Below are 13,315 nucleotides of genomic sequence, written 5' to 3'. Positions count from 1 at the left end.
ACCTCGTCACCGAGACCACCTAGACGTTACTTGCATTTATCATAATCAAAATGCCATCAGGCGGCAGACATAATAAGCACGCCCCAAACCGATTAAAGCACAAAGTGTAACGTAAGGCGGCGCCGGCTTCGCGCCAGCATTATCTTGTCACGCTGTTCCTGTCAACCGATAGCTTATTTCGAGCACACTCAGGTGGCCTTCTCAGTCGCTTTACATGCCTTGCGACCACCTCTCCCCAGTGGCATTGCCCCCACGCAGCCACTTCTCACACACGCTCCGTAACCGATACCTACACCGTTGCCGCAGGCGTCCGCGGTCTGGAGCTCCAGACCGCCCACCGGCACAGCACGGCAAGTGGCGGGGAGGTGGGGAGAGGGGGGGGGGGCACGCGCTGATCGGTCGCGCTGCGCCTCACACAAACGGAGCGGGCCGGCGCGAGCCCTGCTCGCGGGGATGGGTCAGCGCCCGCGGCCGGCAGGTGACGTGCGCCGCCGCCGCTGCCGCCCGCGCGGGACGCCTTTTGCGCCAGCCTCGGCGACGGGCTGCCGGCGGTGAGCCGAGGAGGAGGTCGCAGGCTCACCGCGCTTACTGTGGGGACAGCAGGCACCGGGGGCCCTCCAGTACGGGCTGGCCTGAAATAGTGTCATCAGGCTGCTCGCCATCGTCGGCTGTTCAGACGGGTGCGCACCAGGCAGAACACAAGGGACGCAGCGAATAAGCCCTGCTTAAGAGGAAGATTTGAACCTTCGATAGCACCTGATGGCCATCAAAAAAAAAGAAAGATTGAGCTGAGGAGCACGCTACTTGAAAATTAAAGTGCACACTGCACCCTTCTGTTCTATGACACTATACTACATCTCAAACATTCGCCTGAATGTTTAATCGCGTTGATGCATTTTCTTTCTTTTTGCTGCTTTATTCAAGTTTGGAAACGCCTGCGTTTAGTAATGGAGATGAATGACAGCTTTCCCGCCTTGGTTTGGAGATTCGCCTCACGGCAGGAGCCTCGCTGCACACGCTGTGTCCTCACTGCGGAGTTCTAATGTACCGCCCAACCGTCTTCAAAAGGTGCTACCAGCAGACTGTCCATACGTGGGCCAGTCCCAGGGGGGGGGGGGGGGGATCGACCGGGTGATGCCCACCCAAGACGGCAACAAAGAGAATGCTTCGTCAGTTTCAGATTTGTTTTCGGAAGTCGTTGATACGATCGGGATCTCTGCTGCGCAAGATTCAATGCCTGCGCCATCCTTCTGTGGGCATGCACGTAAAGCATTTCAAGCGTGTCTGTGTTTGGGTATGACGTGTGGGGGCGTGCCCCCTTCAACAGATACGCCAGCACCGCGCCACGTGCTGATACACCTGCCGTAGCGGATGGCCTGTCCGCTGTCAGCCGTCACACCGCCCCGTGACGTGATATCGCGTGCCACGTGCCGCGCAGGCAGCGGCGATAACACCCTGGGAGCCGCGTGTCTGCCCGGCGGCTCAGCACGTCATGCACGAGGCCGCTGCGGCTGGCCCTGAGTGCTGCCATCTACCGCACGCTGCAGTAACGCAGTCTCGCGTGGCCCACACCAGGCCGGCATTCATTTTTCCGGTCTGAAACCTTAAAAACTTAATCGCCCATCGCTGGACGCATCAATCCGGACGAACACACGCCTTTCATAAGTAAATGTGGACCAGAATGAGGCGCCTTTTAAGGCGAGCGCTTAGTGTTTGCACGCGATGGGCAAGGACCTAATCCCAGATATCCGAGTCCAGATGTCCGCTGTCCAAGTCTAAGTTCAGGTGTCCGCTGAATGTCGTCAGCCATACTTTCTGATGACCTCACTATGCATTTGCATGGGCCAGTGCTATCATCGCGAACTGGCGAAATCGCCACCCATCAGCAGGCCAACCTGTCCGCAGAGCTTTGCTGCGCAAGCCGCGTCCCTCCCCAGTCCCTGCCCCACGCGGGCTGCCCCCCTTCCCCCCCCCCTCCCCCACACAAATGAGACCCCAAGCACTGCCAACGCTAGGCGCCTTTTACTCAGGCAAAGGCGCCTTTAGGCTGCCTTTCATTCAGCAGCAATCAACACCCAGACGACCAAATCGAACAACTTTACTGATGTGTATGACAATGACACCGTCAAGTGGGACGAGGATGGGAACGCAAACATGTTGCCAGCGCTGCTCGCCTGTTGAAGACGGACAGAGGGATCACCCCAGTCAGACGAACGCGCGTCAGGAGGCCGCCAGGAATCCGTCTGACGTACACAACAATCGCGTTTCGCGCCCGATCGCGTGGCGCGATGTGCGACAAGCACGGCGGAGCCTGCCGACAACAGTCCGAACGCGCGGCCCGCACGTGTCGGGCGCCCTCGAAATGGGCGGCCGCCGATCGCGGGCGAAGACTCACAGCGTCCAACACCAGCCACGCTCTGTTCTTCTCAGGCGGCGCGGAACCGCCCGCCCGTAGAGATCGCCGTTAGGTGACAGCACCCTCGTCAGGGAATCGCCGCCGCGGCGGGACGCGGCCAACGCGTCCTGACGTCCCGGACGGCGTGCGCGGTCGCTGGCGCCGGCGCCGCGGCTCGTGTCGTGTCCGGTCCGGTCCGGTACAGACCGTCTGATCGGTCCGGCCCCGACGGAGGACCGGACGGAGTCCCGCCAACGTCGCGCTGTCGCCACGCCAACGGACCGGCACGGCGCGGCGCCTCACTCGTCCACGTCGTCGAACTGGCCCGTCTCCATCGGCTGGTGGGTGTCCGCGTCGCCACCGCCGTTTGCTAGTCCTCCGCCCGCGTCGTCCGGTCCCTCATCGCAGTCGTCACCCTCGAAATCGTCCCCTGGGGACGAGCGGGGAGGGGGAGGGGCACGCGCCGGTGAGCAGGGGCGCAGCGGGGAGGGGGGGGGGGGGGCGGAAACGGGGTTGGGGACGCGACGGAGCCGACTGCGAGCCGCAGAAACGCTCGGCACAATACAGGGAATTGCCGAGAGTTTTGTCGGACGAGACTCTCGGCACCATACCACACAAAACGACGAGCCCCGGCTCGACGGCCCATGATTCCTACCTTCCGCCGACACGCTGTCGTTGGGGTCCGGATGCAGGGACTGGCACTCGGACATGGCGTGGAACATACGGTCCAGCGCCGCCTCGTCCTCTGGCACGAACCGCACCTCCGTCACGCTGCTGCCCGACGCCGCGTCCTCGTCACTACTGTCGGCGCCGCCATCTGCCGGCCCGTCTGGCAAGCACAAGTGGGCGGTATAGCCACCAGTCGTGGCCCTTGTGATCCGATCCGTGGGTAGGCGAAATCACATGTCGGGAACAGTCGGCGCCACGGCCCGGCGTTATGTGTGCGTGTGCGCGGCATTACCTTAGCAATTCCCAAACCACACACATCCAAGCTCCCACACAAAAGCAATCTACCGGATTCTTAAACCGAAAAGAAATTCACCGCCTCCAAGCAAGAGCGCGCACAACTTCACCACGGAGGCCGACAGGAGCCTTCAGCACAGCGCAGCTTGCACCGACCTTGTGGATCGATGTCCGCGTCGACCATCATGTAGAGGCAAGGGTGCGGGAAGTTGGAGGTGTCCCTCGAGACGGCGTGCAGCATGATGTGCGGGTACTCGAGCGAGAAGCCTTGTCCCTCGGCGCCCGTCCACGAGACCCGGCTGCCGGCGCCGGCACACCGTCAGCGGGCGGCAGGCGCAGCACGCGCGCCCAGCCAGCCTCCGACGGTCTACAGCCGGCCGCGGACACGCGACCGTCGCTCGTTCAGCCACGCGGGAGGTCAGCTCCAGCAGGGTCAACCGCAACCGAATCAAGTAAGACCGCGACGCTGGTGTGTCCGAAATCGGGGCCACGGCAGAGCTCCAAATTCAAAACTGTTGCGAGAAAAACAGACCATTCCGCCCGCTGCCGCCACAGTGATTGTTGGCCGGGATAATCGCCATGGTGGGAGGCAAATCTGAGGACAACTTTTCCCGGTAATCGGGATGCACCTGTGAAATACTTTCAGTGGTGCATTCACGCACTCAACAGACCACGGAATGTTGTACCCATTTCCTGTACTTTCAGCGGTTACGGACATTTTCTTTTTGGAAGCGCACGCCCACCTGACGGCCTATTTTTGTAAGAGGGCTTACACACTCAGGACATTGGCAGAAGCCACACCCAATTTCGTTCTGAGCCGAGCCGTACCTTTCAGCGATGTACAGGGTGCCCGGGCCGAGCGGCTTGTTGCCGAGGTGCGCCGCCGTAGACGGCTCCTGCACGCGCACACCCTCCGTCGGTGGTGGCAACGAGCTCACCACCACCATCCTGCCGGATCGACGTGGTGCTGCAGAGGTGGCACAATGGCAGGGCAGATCAGTGAGATGAGCAGTTTTTATTGTTCTTCTCCTCTGTTTGGCACCATGGGGTTGCTGTTCCTTTTCTATAGTGGGAAGGAGTGGTGGCTGATGAGCCATCCTGCTCACACCTACTCAATACCTCTGAGGCAGTGCTTGTCCAAGCCGGGTTGTAATTCAAAATGTTGGGAGTTTTTGGTACAAAGACAAAAAAGATTTTATCCTCTGCAAAATAAAACACAGCTGTAACAGTAAATTCTTCACTAATTCATAGCTCAGAAGGGCCAAAATGTTTCATGATGTAGTAGACCCACACTATTAAGAGAGGGTAGACATTCAAATGCTTCTATTTTTAATGAAACATACTACAAAATATCTTGCCCACCACAAGGTATGGGAGGGGTGAATACACTGTAAAAGGGTGCAATAATGCTATTGGCATAGGCTTGGTTTTGAACTACACAATAATTGTATCACTAATAAAAAGTTGGTGCTGTCGTCATCATCCTTGCCACCCCACATTCACTGGCTCGGACATGCGTCAGAGCCTAAGCAGCCCAAAAGTATGTTCTTTACTGAAAGCTTTCAGGATTTCATTCACAGAGGTGAATAATTTACAGATGTCTTACACTCAGATTTACAATACAAGGAAATGGTAAATAAAGTTAAGCATCACACAAATGCAGGTTGCCCTGATCATTGCATTTTATATTAATTGTACCAAATGGCACATGATATTTGTGTAAGTTATGACTAGCTTGCTTGGGCTTCCATGTGAGCTTCACTTGCAATATAAGCCACTACTGACCTGAAGAAATTAAGGCTTTTTGTAAAGGAGTTAAGCTGTAAACAAATGGGGACAGGGCGGTCACAGGCCAGGCGTGGGTCTTACACATGGGAGGTTTCGTACATCTTCCACTGATCTATGAGTGTTCTTTTTGTATGTGGGTTCCATGCTGTAGCCCTAAAATGCATACTGAAGGTGTGGCTGCTGGCTCAGTGGCATACTGAAGGTGTGGTGCGGGTGTGGAGGCTCCAGGCACACAACTGTTATTTTGAACAGACACTAACATATAAACTATTACTAAGCACTCTATCCCAAGTCCAAGCCATTGAACAGGAATTTCATAACAATTCAAAAATTTCAGCATGTTTACAATGTGCTTCTGGATATGCGAGTATGTCCAAAGGAGCACAGGAACTGCCATGTCTGCTTGAAAGCATGACTAAAAAGCTCAATACATAATATTTAGTCAGCACAGATACAACTAGTGGCAAAAAAAACAACTAAACTTAAGTATCACATACATGGTGTGCCATCAACCAGAATATATGCTGGCTGTCCATACAAATCATCTGCAAACATGATCCAACTAGAAACACCGCTAGCCAATAGCATGAGTGTGAGGACAAACATTATTGTAAAACTGGTCATGAGGCATATGGCACAAACCATGCAGCTGGAGGCAGATAAATCTTTGATATAATGTCTGATAAGACAGATGTCTGCAGAGCAGCAGCAAAACTTCTGCATCTACATAGTGCAGTGAACTTTCATTTCAGGCCATTCAAGATGGTGCCATGTTAGCCCCCTACCACTAAATAGCATGTGGCAGCATAACCACACTATACTCAAAAGTCATTATGAGAACCACAATTAAAGCTGAGGCCAAACTCTACCTATCAGTCTCTGAAACCCTTGCAGCTCACAACTCAGAGCTGAAAACCCACACAATCACAACCCAACCTGCAGTGACGATGCTGGCAAGCCATCACAAAATTTCCCATGTGCATAATAACAAGTTATTGCCACAAAAAAATGTCAAGTGCCCACTCCAGTAGTGCATGCTTCCTGCCAACATTGTGCAGAAATCCTGCACTTACATAGTGAATGGATTTTTTCAGACTGGAACAGTTCTGGACTTTTATTTATTAGATGATGGCACTGGCTTTGCCTCTTAACATGTTTTGACTTGTCCTCATACATAAATCAGCAAAAAAGATGCCTGCATCATTTAAAATTGCATCCTACCCTCATGTTTTAATGTCATTACCAACAATACTGGGGCATCAGATTTCAGTTATGTTCAGTGAAAACCAGCACTTATAGCTTCAAAATGCTTAATTCATTCATCTCTGAACACAGGGGCCCAGGAAGCATCATATTTTGCTTTGAGGTACCAGATTAGAGACAATAAGACTTCAGTCAGGCAATCACACGGTAACAATTACCACATGGAGACCACAAACATTTCAAAACGTGTCAGACTTAAAATTGCAAGCGTTGGAAGCGCCAGCGACTTATGCCGACTCGCATCCTGAACCGACGCTACCCACTTTACCAAAACGCAACGTGTACGTACGTCAAAGACGGAAACTGACTGAACAGTCCGATGCTCAATATTTATTCCACCTAACCTGTACCTCCAGCAATACTCCTGCCGTGTTTCACCTCAAAACGTACTTTGCAGCCCCCGAAATCCCGCCGAAATCACAACGATATGGCAAGTGGTGGGTTGTTCATTGTTCCATGCAGTGAGTCATAATGGTATCACAACCACCAAATATGGCACAGCATATGTACAGCGGACAGTATTACTACTTTGCTGTCGATGCATGCAATCAATTCAAACGGCAAAACAACCTCATCAAAGTTTAAAATATTAGTACCAGTCGAAACAATGTATGAAATTTGTCTGCTATTCTAGAAATGACGACCGAAAACCATCATTTTTACCTAAATTACTAAATACCCCATATCGATGCGAGGCCCAAGTACCCCATAAACCGCAACACACATCACCCCCAAAACATCATTACCTATAAAAAACAGTCCCCTTAAGTATTGGACACCTACAACGCAGAAATTTCACTTACTAAAACCAATTGAGATGGGTCTTAGCTGATAGGGCTGACTTAACCTATCATCAAAACCTGATTTGCTCCCTAGTTTTGGCCATTTTAATTTAAGTTCGAAGCAGCCGGAAGACGCTCCGCAGTAGAACGGAATGGCCCTTTACCTCTTGGCCGGGAACAATAATGTGCCCCCTTTGTGTTCTACTCAGAAAATCCTCTTGCCCTGAAATAAGGAGCATCATTGGTGTTGAAAAGAGTGGGTCGAAATGCGCCTAAGAATGATGCGTATCGAAACGTCCAGAGTTCATAAAGTCCAGTGATCAAAAAGTCCAGAATCGCATCATCTAGCGTTCATAACGTCCAGAAATCGTCCAAAACCCCTGGGCAGAGGAGAATCATAAAGTTCAGGCTCGCAGAGTCCAGTGTTCATAAAGTCCAACGTGCGTGAGATCCGCGGGTTGGGATACTGTCCCACTTCCCCACAATCCTTCGCCTAATGGCTCGGATATTGGCCAATAGAGGGCTACCGGAGCCGATTTCGTCCGCCTCAGTTAGCGACTGATGTCATGCGGTCCGGTACTGCCCTGTTAAACCACTGTGCATGGATATGGACAACGTTTTGTTTGAGCGCACCACCTTTGCCGAGTCAGCACACCCTTTGCAGCAGGCATATTAAAGAATTCAAAACTTTTGATCCCTGGCTCGTGGCATCGGAAATAGGTGGCTTCTTGGCAGAAGCTGCACAGTAATCGCGGGAAGCACTTGCCGGGATGGCTGCTGTTTGGCATTGTGGGCTATGGATAAAATTATCCGCGGTATTTGGTTTCGTTGTTTACTGTATGTGTTGGTGATGGTTCTTATTTTTCGAAGGAATTGATGACTGATGTGTAAGGCGGAGTGATTTGGTGTTTGCTCCAGGTAGGCGCGCATATAGATATCCAGCTCCTGGCACGCCAACCTATATTGTTAGTGATTTTATTTGGCTGCTTTCCCTGCTTCTCCCCAATTGCAAATTCTTTCACACGCTCCCGCAAACGGGACTTATTCGGAATTTTACGTGCCTTTACTCTGAAAGAGAGGTGGTGGGGGTTGTCTCATTAGCTGAATCCGGATACTACTCCCTGGTGAGACACGTTCAATGGCCCAGCGTACAAACAATTCGCCTCTTTATTCAGGTACGTTTTAAACACGCGTGGTTTACCAAACTGAGTCGGTTAGCTGAGCGATGAAAATACAACGCAGCGTACCGTGATAATATGCCAACACATTGGTGTCTCTCCGAATTTGGCTCGCTTTCTCATAAATCTGCAGGCAGCAGCCCAAGTTGCGGCGGGGGTTGAAATCCCTGCAGCTGAAAAGGAAACCGCACTCCTGGTTACAAGTAAATAGGAAGTAAAAAAGCAAACGTTGACTGCGAATGCGTTCAGCTGCCTGCTAAACGTCACGCAAAACACTACGCACGTGCCGCGCTTAAAGGCGCTGTTGATTCGCCATCTGAACAGCGGAGCCGAGTGCATGTCACTGAGCTGGTTTGCGATAGATAAGCTGAATGAATTGGGAGAATTGTGAGCTTGTATTCGCCATCCACTTCATCGATCTTGACGCACTTTTTTCCTTTTACGCTTCAGAACCTCCTAGGTATAGAATTTAGGGTTCAGCAACACTAGTCTGAAGTTTATCGAGACGGGTGCAGTTCGCGCCGCAGAGGGGCGATGGTATTGGCATGGTGGTTAGTGGTTAGGGTGTTCATGTCTGGACTTTTGTATCTTCTGATGGAGCCCTGGCCACACCCTTACCACATCCCACGTACCCAATGCCTGATAAATATGTAATAGAGGCGTTCCGCCTCGAAATAACCATAGCAGCCGGTGAGACGTAAAGCCCCAATCGGTATTACAGCCCGTCCCGACAAACAAACCGCCGCCCGCCAAATTTGCAGACAGTGCTTCCGCTCAATCACTGTATATATGTGGGAAAAATAATGTGCAATCGGTTGGACGCTTACCTCGGACACACACCAGCCCAGAGCCTGCCCAGCTCGACGGTCCGGCTGGCAGCTACGCCAGCGGCGGGCCAGCGGACAAGGCAGCTCGGCCGCCAAATAAAGAACGTATTCACGTGTGCGCCGTCCCGAGAACGGAACCCCGCCACACGCGCGCGAGGCCTGTTCGTGGGGCAGCCCGTGCGCGGTCGAAACGCTGCCAGCTCAGTCGGGCACGCTGCCATCTTCACGTCAGAGCCCGAGGCCCCTGACTCGGTTTCACTCGGTTCGCCGCGGTACACATCCCGGCGGACCGGACATCCGGATATGTCAGACATCCCGGGATCTCGCTCGTACTGGAGTGGAGTCCTCCCCCCCCCCCCACCCCTCCTCCTTCTTGACAGGCGCCTTAATGGAAGAGCCTCATGTCAGTCAGGAACCAGCACCGGACAGGGTCCATCTGCCCGTTTTCTCTAGGGCCCAAATGCGTCGAGCTTCGATCCCTGTGCTATTTATTAAACCCGCTACGGTTGGGACCCTTTTGGGCCGGTGAGTGGCCCCGCGTTGATCCAGGGTAAACCATTCCGTTCACAGAGCCATTTCTTTCACAGGGCGTCAGGGAGGGGACCAATATATCATGTGCATTAACAGTAACCGATGGGAAATCTGGAAGGGGACAGAAAGGTCCTTCGGCCCCAATCGGGAAATGCATGGGGTCTTAAGTCTTCGCTGAAAACTCTACTGAGGTCTGGCTGTTGAGGGGGGAGGGGGGAGGAAGGGCGAGGGGTCCAGAAGCTCCTAGGAGGAGCTCTTTTCGGAACCGTGAAGTTCAAAACATGACCACACTGAATGGGAAGAGCAAGCAATATTGCCAAACGCAAATTCTGAAAATACCGTGGCAGCGTCTAGCAGTCCAGGAAGCCCCTCTGCTAAACTCGTGGACCCGTTCCGGCCACTCAGTCGGGACTTCCTCGTCGCCAGGGGTACGCTGGTATTTAATGTCACCGTATGTCACCGCACGGCTTGTTCTCGTAAACAAAGTAAAGCGGCAAGGTTCGGTTTTCTAAGAAATTCGACCTTTGACCAGTCAACAACATAAAAACTAGTGCCAGTCGTGAGATCGTGTTCAGAACGGTATGCTGGTGTTCTCGGCAAACTCTATCTTTATAAGTTTGGAACGCCAGGGGGAGGGTCGCATCAACCCCCTCTCCCCCTATCAGTCCAAGTTATGCAAAACGGCGAATTAGGGCGATGGTTGAGACGCGCAGCGAGCATAGGTACTTAAACATACGACAACGCGCATGCAGAAGGAATGTTACTATCAACCATTTATTTCCCGAGCGTAACATTTCATGGATTCACACATTTGCACTCCGAGCTGTGGGTGTCAAAGCTCTCGCGTTATGCCACTCAGGTCATAATTCGGCCAGATGTTCCGGAGGCTAGACAATCTTCCCAAGAAACAGAAATATGCACGATATGCAGTCATTTTCACGGAAAGAAGCATTTAAATAACTTGTCGCCGTCAATCACGAAACACTATATTATGCATGTGAACATTTGGCGCGGCAGTGTTTTTGAGACATAATTATTTCTAAAGGTGTATTCGCATTGCCCCGCCATGAGACTGTCGTCAGTTAACGGGGGCATGCAATGAAGCTAATTTTTCTATGACAAATCCGATCGACATAACCTACAATGGCCCTTTGTCCTGATGGATTCTGGACCACTACCTGGCGCGAAATCTGACTTAACCACATGACCATTGACTAGCAGAATGCACTGTTGCTATATAAATAAATATATACATATAGACATATGTAGAAATACAAATAAATATACGCAAAGGATACTGTTCTTTATACACGCTTTATTAACATCACATCGGTCTTAGCATTGATGAATTTTTCGGATGCTTTCTGGATAAATCTGATGACAGCTTTCCTTCTTCTCGCTGGTCGTTTGAAGCTCATGATACAAAGATGATGTAAATTATAATATTACATGGCCTGGTATTACTTATAGTTCTCAAAGTTCCATTCTTCATTGGAAATTTTCTAGAATGACAATTTTGGGACTAAGTCGATATCGTAGTACGTTTGTAAACAAGACCCCGTAGTACTGCATTTTGTGTAGCGATGCTTTGACATTATCACGAGACTAAGTCATATGGCACCCAACGCTATGGCCGTGTGAAAACGCTGTTCTTTGCGGGCTGGCTTAAACATTTTTTGCTGGAGATGGCGTTGGTTTGCAGCAGAGCCACAGAATTACTGCTGAAATGCGCTTCCAGTCTGCCCCCGCCAGACAGAGGGGGGTAACCCATTCATCAGTGATTTATCCCGAAGAACTGTAGCCGGAAGTGATGAGAAACAGTCTGTGTAAAAAGTACAGCATGCGACAACAGCAACAACATTGGATGGAAGTGAGATGCGGTGGGCTAGACGGGCTCATAGCATCCTGGGACGTGCATTGAGAATGTCGAATACACCTTCTGTAGCCTTATGGGGAGCGATTGTCAAGGTGGATGCAAGGATGGCCTGCCCTTATGGGGGTAGTGAGTGGTGAACCCCGCGTGCTTAAATACATCGCGTGCCATTTCAGTTCCAGGTGGCGGAATTTTCCGTGTAAAGGAGGATGGCGGCAGGCAGAGGGCCAGTAGAAGGAGCCGCACCGCAGCTAGATCCGATCCGGAGAAAGAGCAGCAGTGGCGAGAGAAGACGTGCTATGGCGGGTTTCGTGCCGGCGGGTGAGCGGGTGGCGCGTGTAGGGGAGAAGTGGGCCAAAGGGTGTCTCAGGTCATTGGGCAAAGGTCGACAGGTGGGAACAGGGGCAGCAGGAGAAGCCGCAATGCAGCTACATGACAGATCAGTGGAAAGAGCAGCAGTGGCGAGAGACGACGTGCTATGACGGGTTTCATGCCGGCGGGCCAGCGGGTGGCGCGTGTAGAGGAGCAAGCTGGCGAAAAGGGCGTCTCGTGTCGTTGGCCAAAGGCCGACAGGTCTTACTTGTCTATAATAATATTTGCATAAAGTGTGTCTGTCTGTCTGTTGTGGAACACCTTTTGACATTGACACGGGTGCAGGTGAAACGGCGGGTTGCTTAACCGTGAAATTTTCACACGATGCGCACGTGATGATGTGTTAAGGCGAGTTTCGCTGCAATGGGGTTAACGGGTGGTGTGTGGCGCGTGTTTGAATGCGCGTTTTTGGCCTATTGGTTTAGCATGGGCGGCGCGAAAAAGAGACCTCGATAAAAACCGGCGAACGGCCGTTTAAAACCATTCATATCTCGGCAACCGCGTGCCGGATCGACGCAAAATCAACACCCTTGGGCAGAAAATTTGACAGGGAATCGCATAATGTGACGTGTGACGCAGCACGTGCCACGTGCACGCGGCGGCGGTAAATACGGACTTCTCCGTTTTCGACCGTTTTCACGTTTTACACCACCGCTCGGCAACCGGAGCTGGTGGAGGCGTGAATCTAATTTCAAGGCGTCGACCCGTGTACCGTCTACATTTCCCGTGCCCTAAATTCCCGTGCCCTAAAAGAGAAAATAAAAATCTGCGACGCACCGCTAAGCCGGAATTTGTCGTGCAAGCCGGACACGTCGGGATTTGGAAAAGCACGGCTAAATGCAACGTGCAGTTGTCGAAACCGTCGCCACGATCGCGGCGAAATTTACATCACCGCAGGCGCGGATGCACTGGCTAATCGCTTTTACCCGGCGTCGGAATGCCACCGATCAATCGCCAAGTCGCCGCCGCCGAGTAAGTCAAGTAACACGCAGGTGAACGCACGTGCTTATTCGCCTCCTTCGCACCCGCTTGGTACGGGCGCAATGACTGAAATGACCATGCTGCGGTAGCCGACGGTCATCGGTATCCCATTCATTTTTTCGTTGATTCTTTCGGTGCGGACGGAAAGGTCGAAAGAGGATCTTGAGTAGGGGTCGCCCCTCACATCGAGGACGCCGCCCGAAGAGAGACAGGAGGAGGAGGAACCGCACCGCAGCTAGTCTGGTGAAATCATCCATCTCGAAGCCTAAATGCCTGAGTGGCAACAGGTGTCATTTGTGCAGTTCTGGGTTTCAAGGGGTTTGCACGCAAAAAGCGTGGTTCACGAAATCAAGTGTGTATCG

The 13,315-nt window shown here is 52.2% G+C and overlaps 1 protein-coding gene across 9 annotated transcripts; it reads right to left on the bottom strand.

Moving 5' to 3' along the window:
* Positions 1-1,998: 1,998 nt before the first annotated feature.
* On the bottom strand, positions 1,999-6,859 carry LOC119109730 (methylosome subunit pICln). 9 transcript variants are annotated; one of them, XM_037233472.1, is made up of 5 exons: positions 6,800-6,859; positions 4,187-4,325; positions 3,515-3,657; positions 3,051-3,224; positions 1,999-2,825 (listed from the first exon to the last, which is right to left on the bottom strand). In XM_037233472.1, the coding sequence occupies exons 2-5, from the start codon at positions 4,303-4,305 to the stop codon at positions 2,695-2,697; spliced, it is 567 nt and encodes a 188-aa protein (XP_037089367.1). In that variant the 5' UTR covers positions 4,306-4,325; positions 6,800-6,859; the 3' UTR covers positions 1,999-2,694. The 9 variants fall into 9 exon arrangements, with proteins under 9 accessions (XP_037089367.1, XP_037089373.1, XP_037089372.1 ...); XM_037233478.1 differs by having other exon boundaries at positions 4,187-4,306; positions 6,800-6,831; XM_037233477.1 differs by having other exon boundaries at positions 4,187-4,306; positions 6,760-6,830.
* Between the last annotated feature and the right edge of the window lie 6,456 nt (positions 6,860-13,315).

The sequence above is a fragment of the Pollicipes pollicipes genome, unplaced genomic scaffold (assembly GCF_011947565.3).
Source record: "Pollicipes pollicipes isolate AB1234 unplaced genomic scaffold, Ppol_2.1 Scaffold_7231;HRSCAF=8579_pilon_pilon_pilon, whole genome shotgun sequence".
NCBI classification, from domain to species: Eukaryota; Metazoa; Arthropoda; class Thecostraca; order Pollicipedomorpha; family Pollicipedidae; genus Pollicipes; species Pollicipes pollicipes.
The sequence above is the reverse complement of the archived record's forward strand: the minus strand, read 5'-3'. Positions and strand labels throughout refer to the sequence as shown.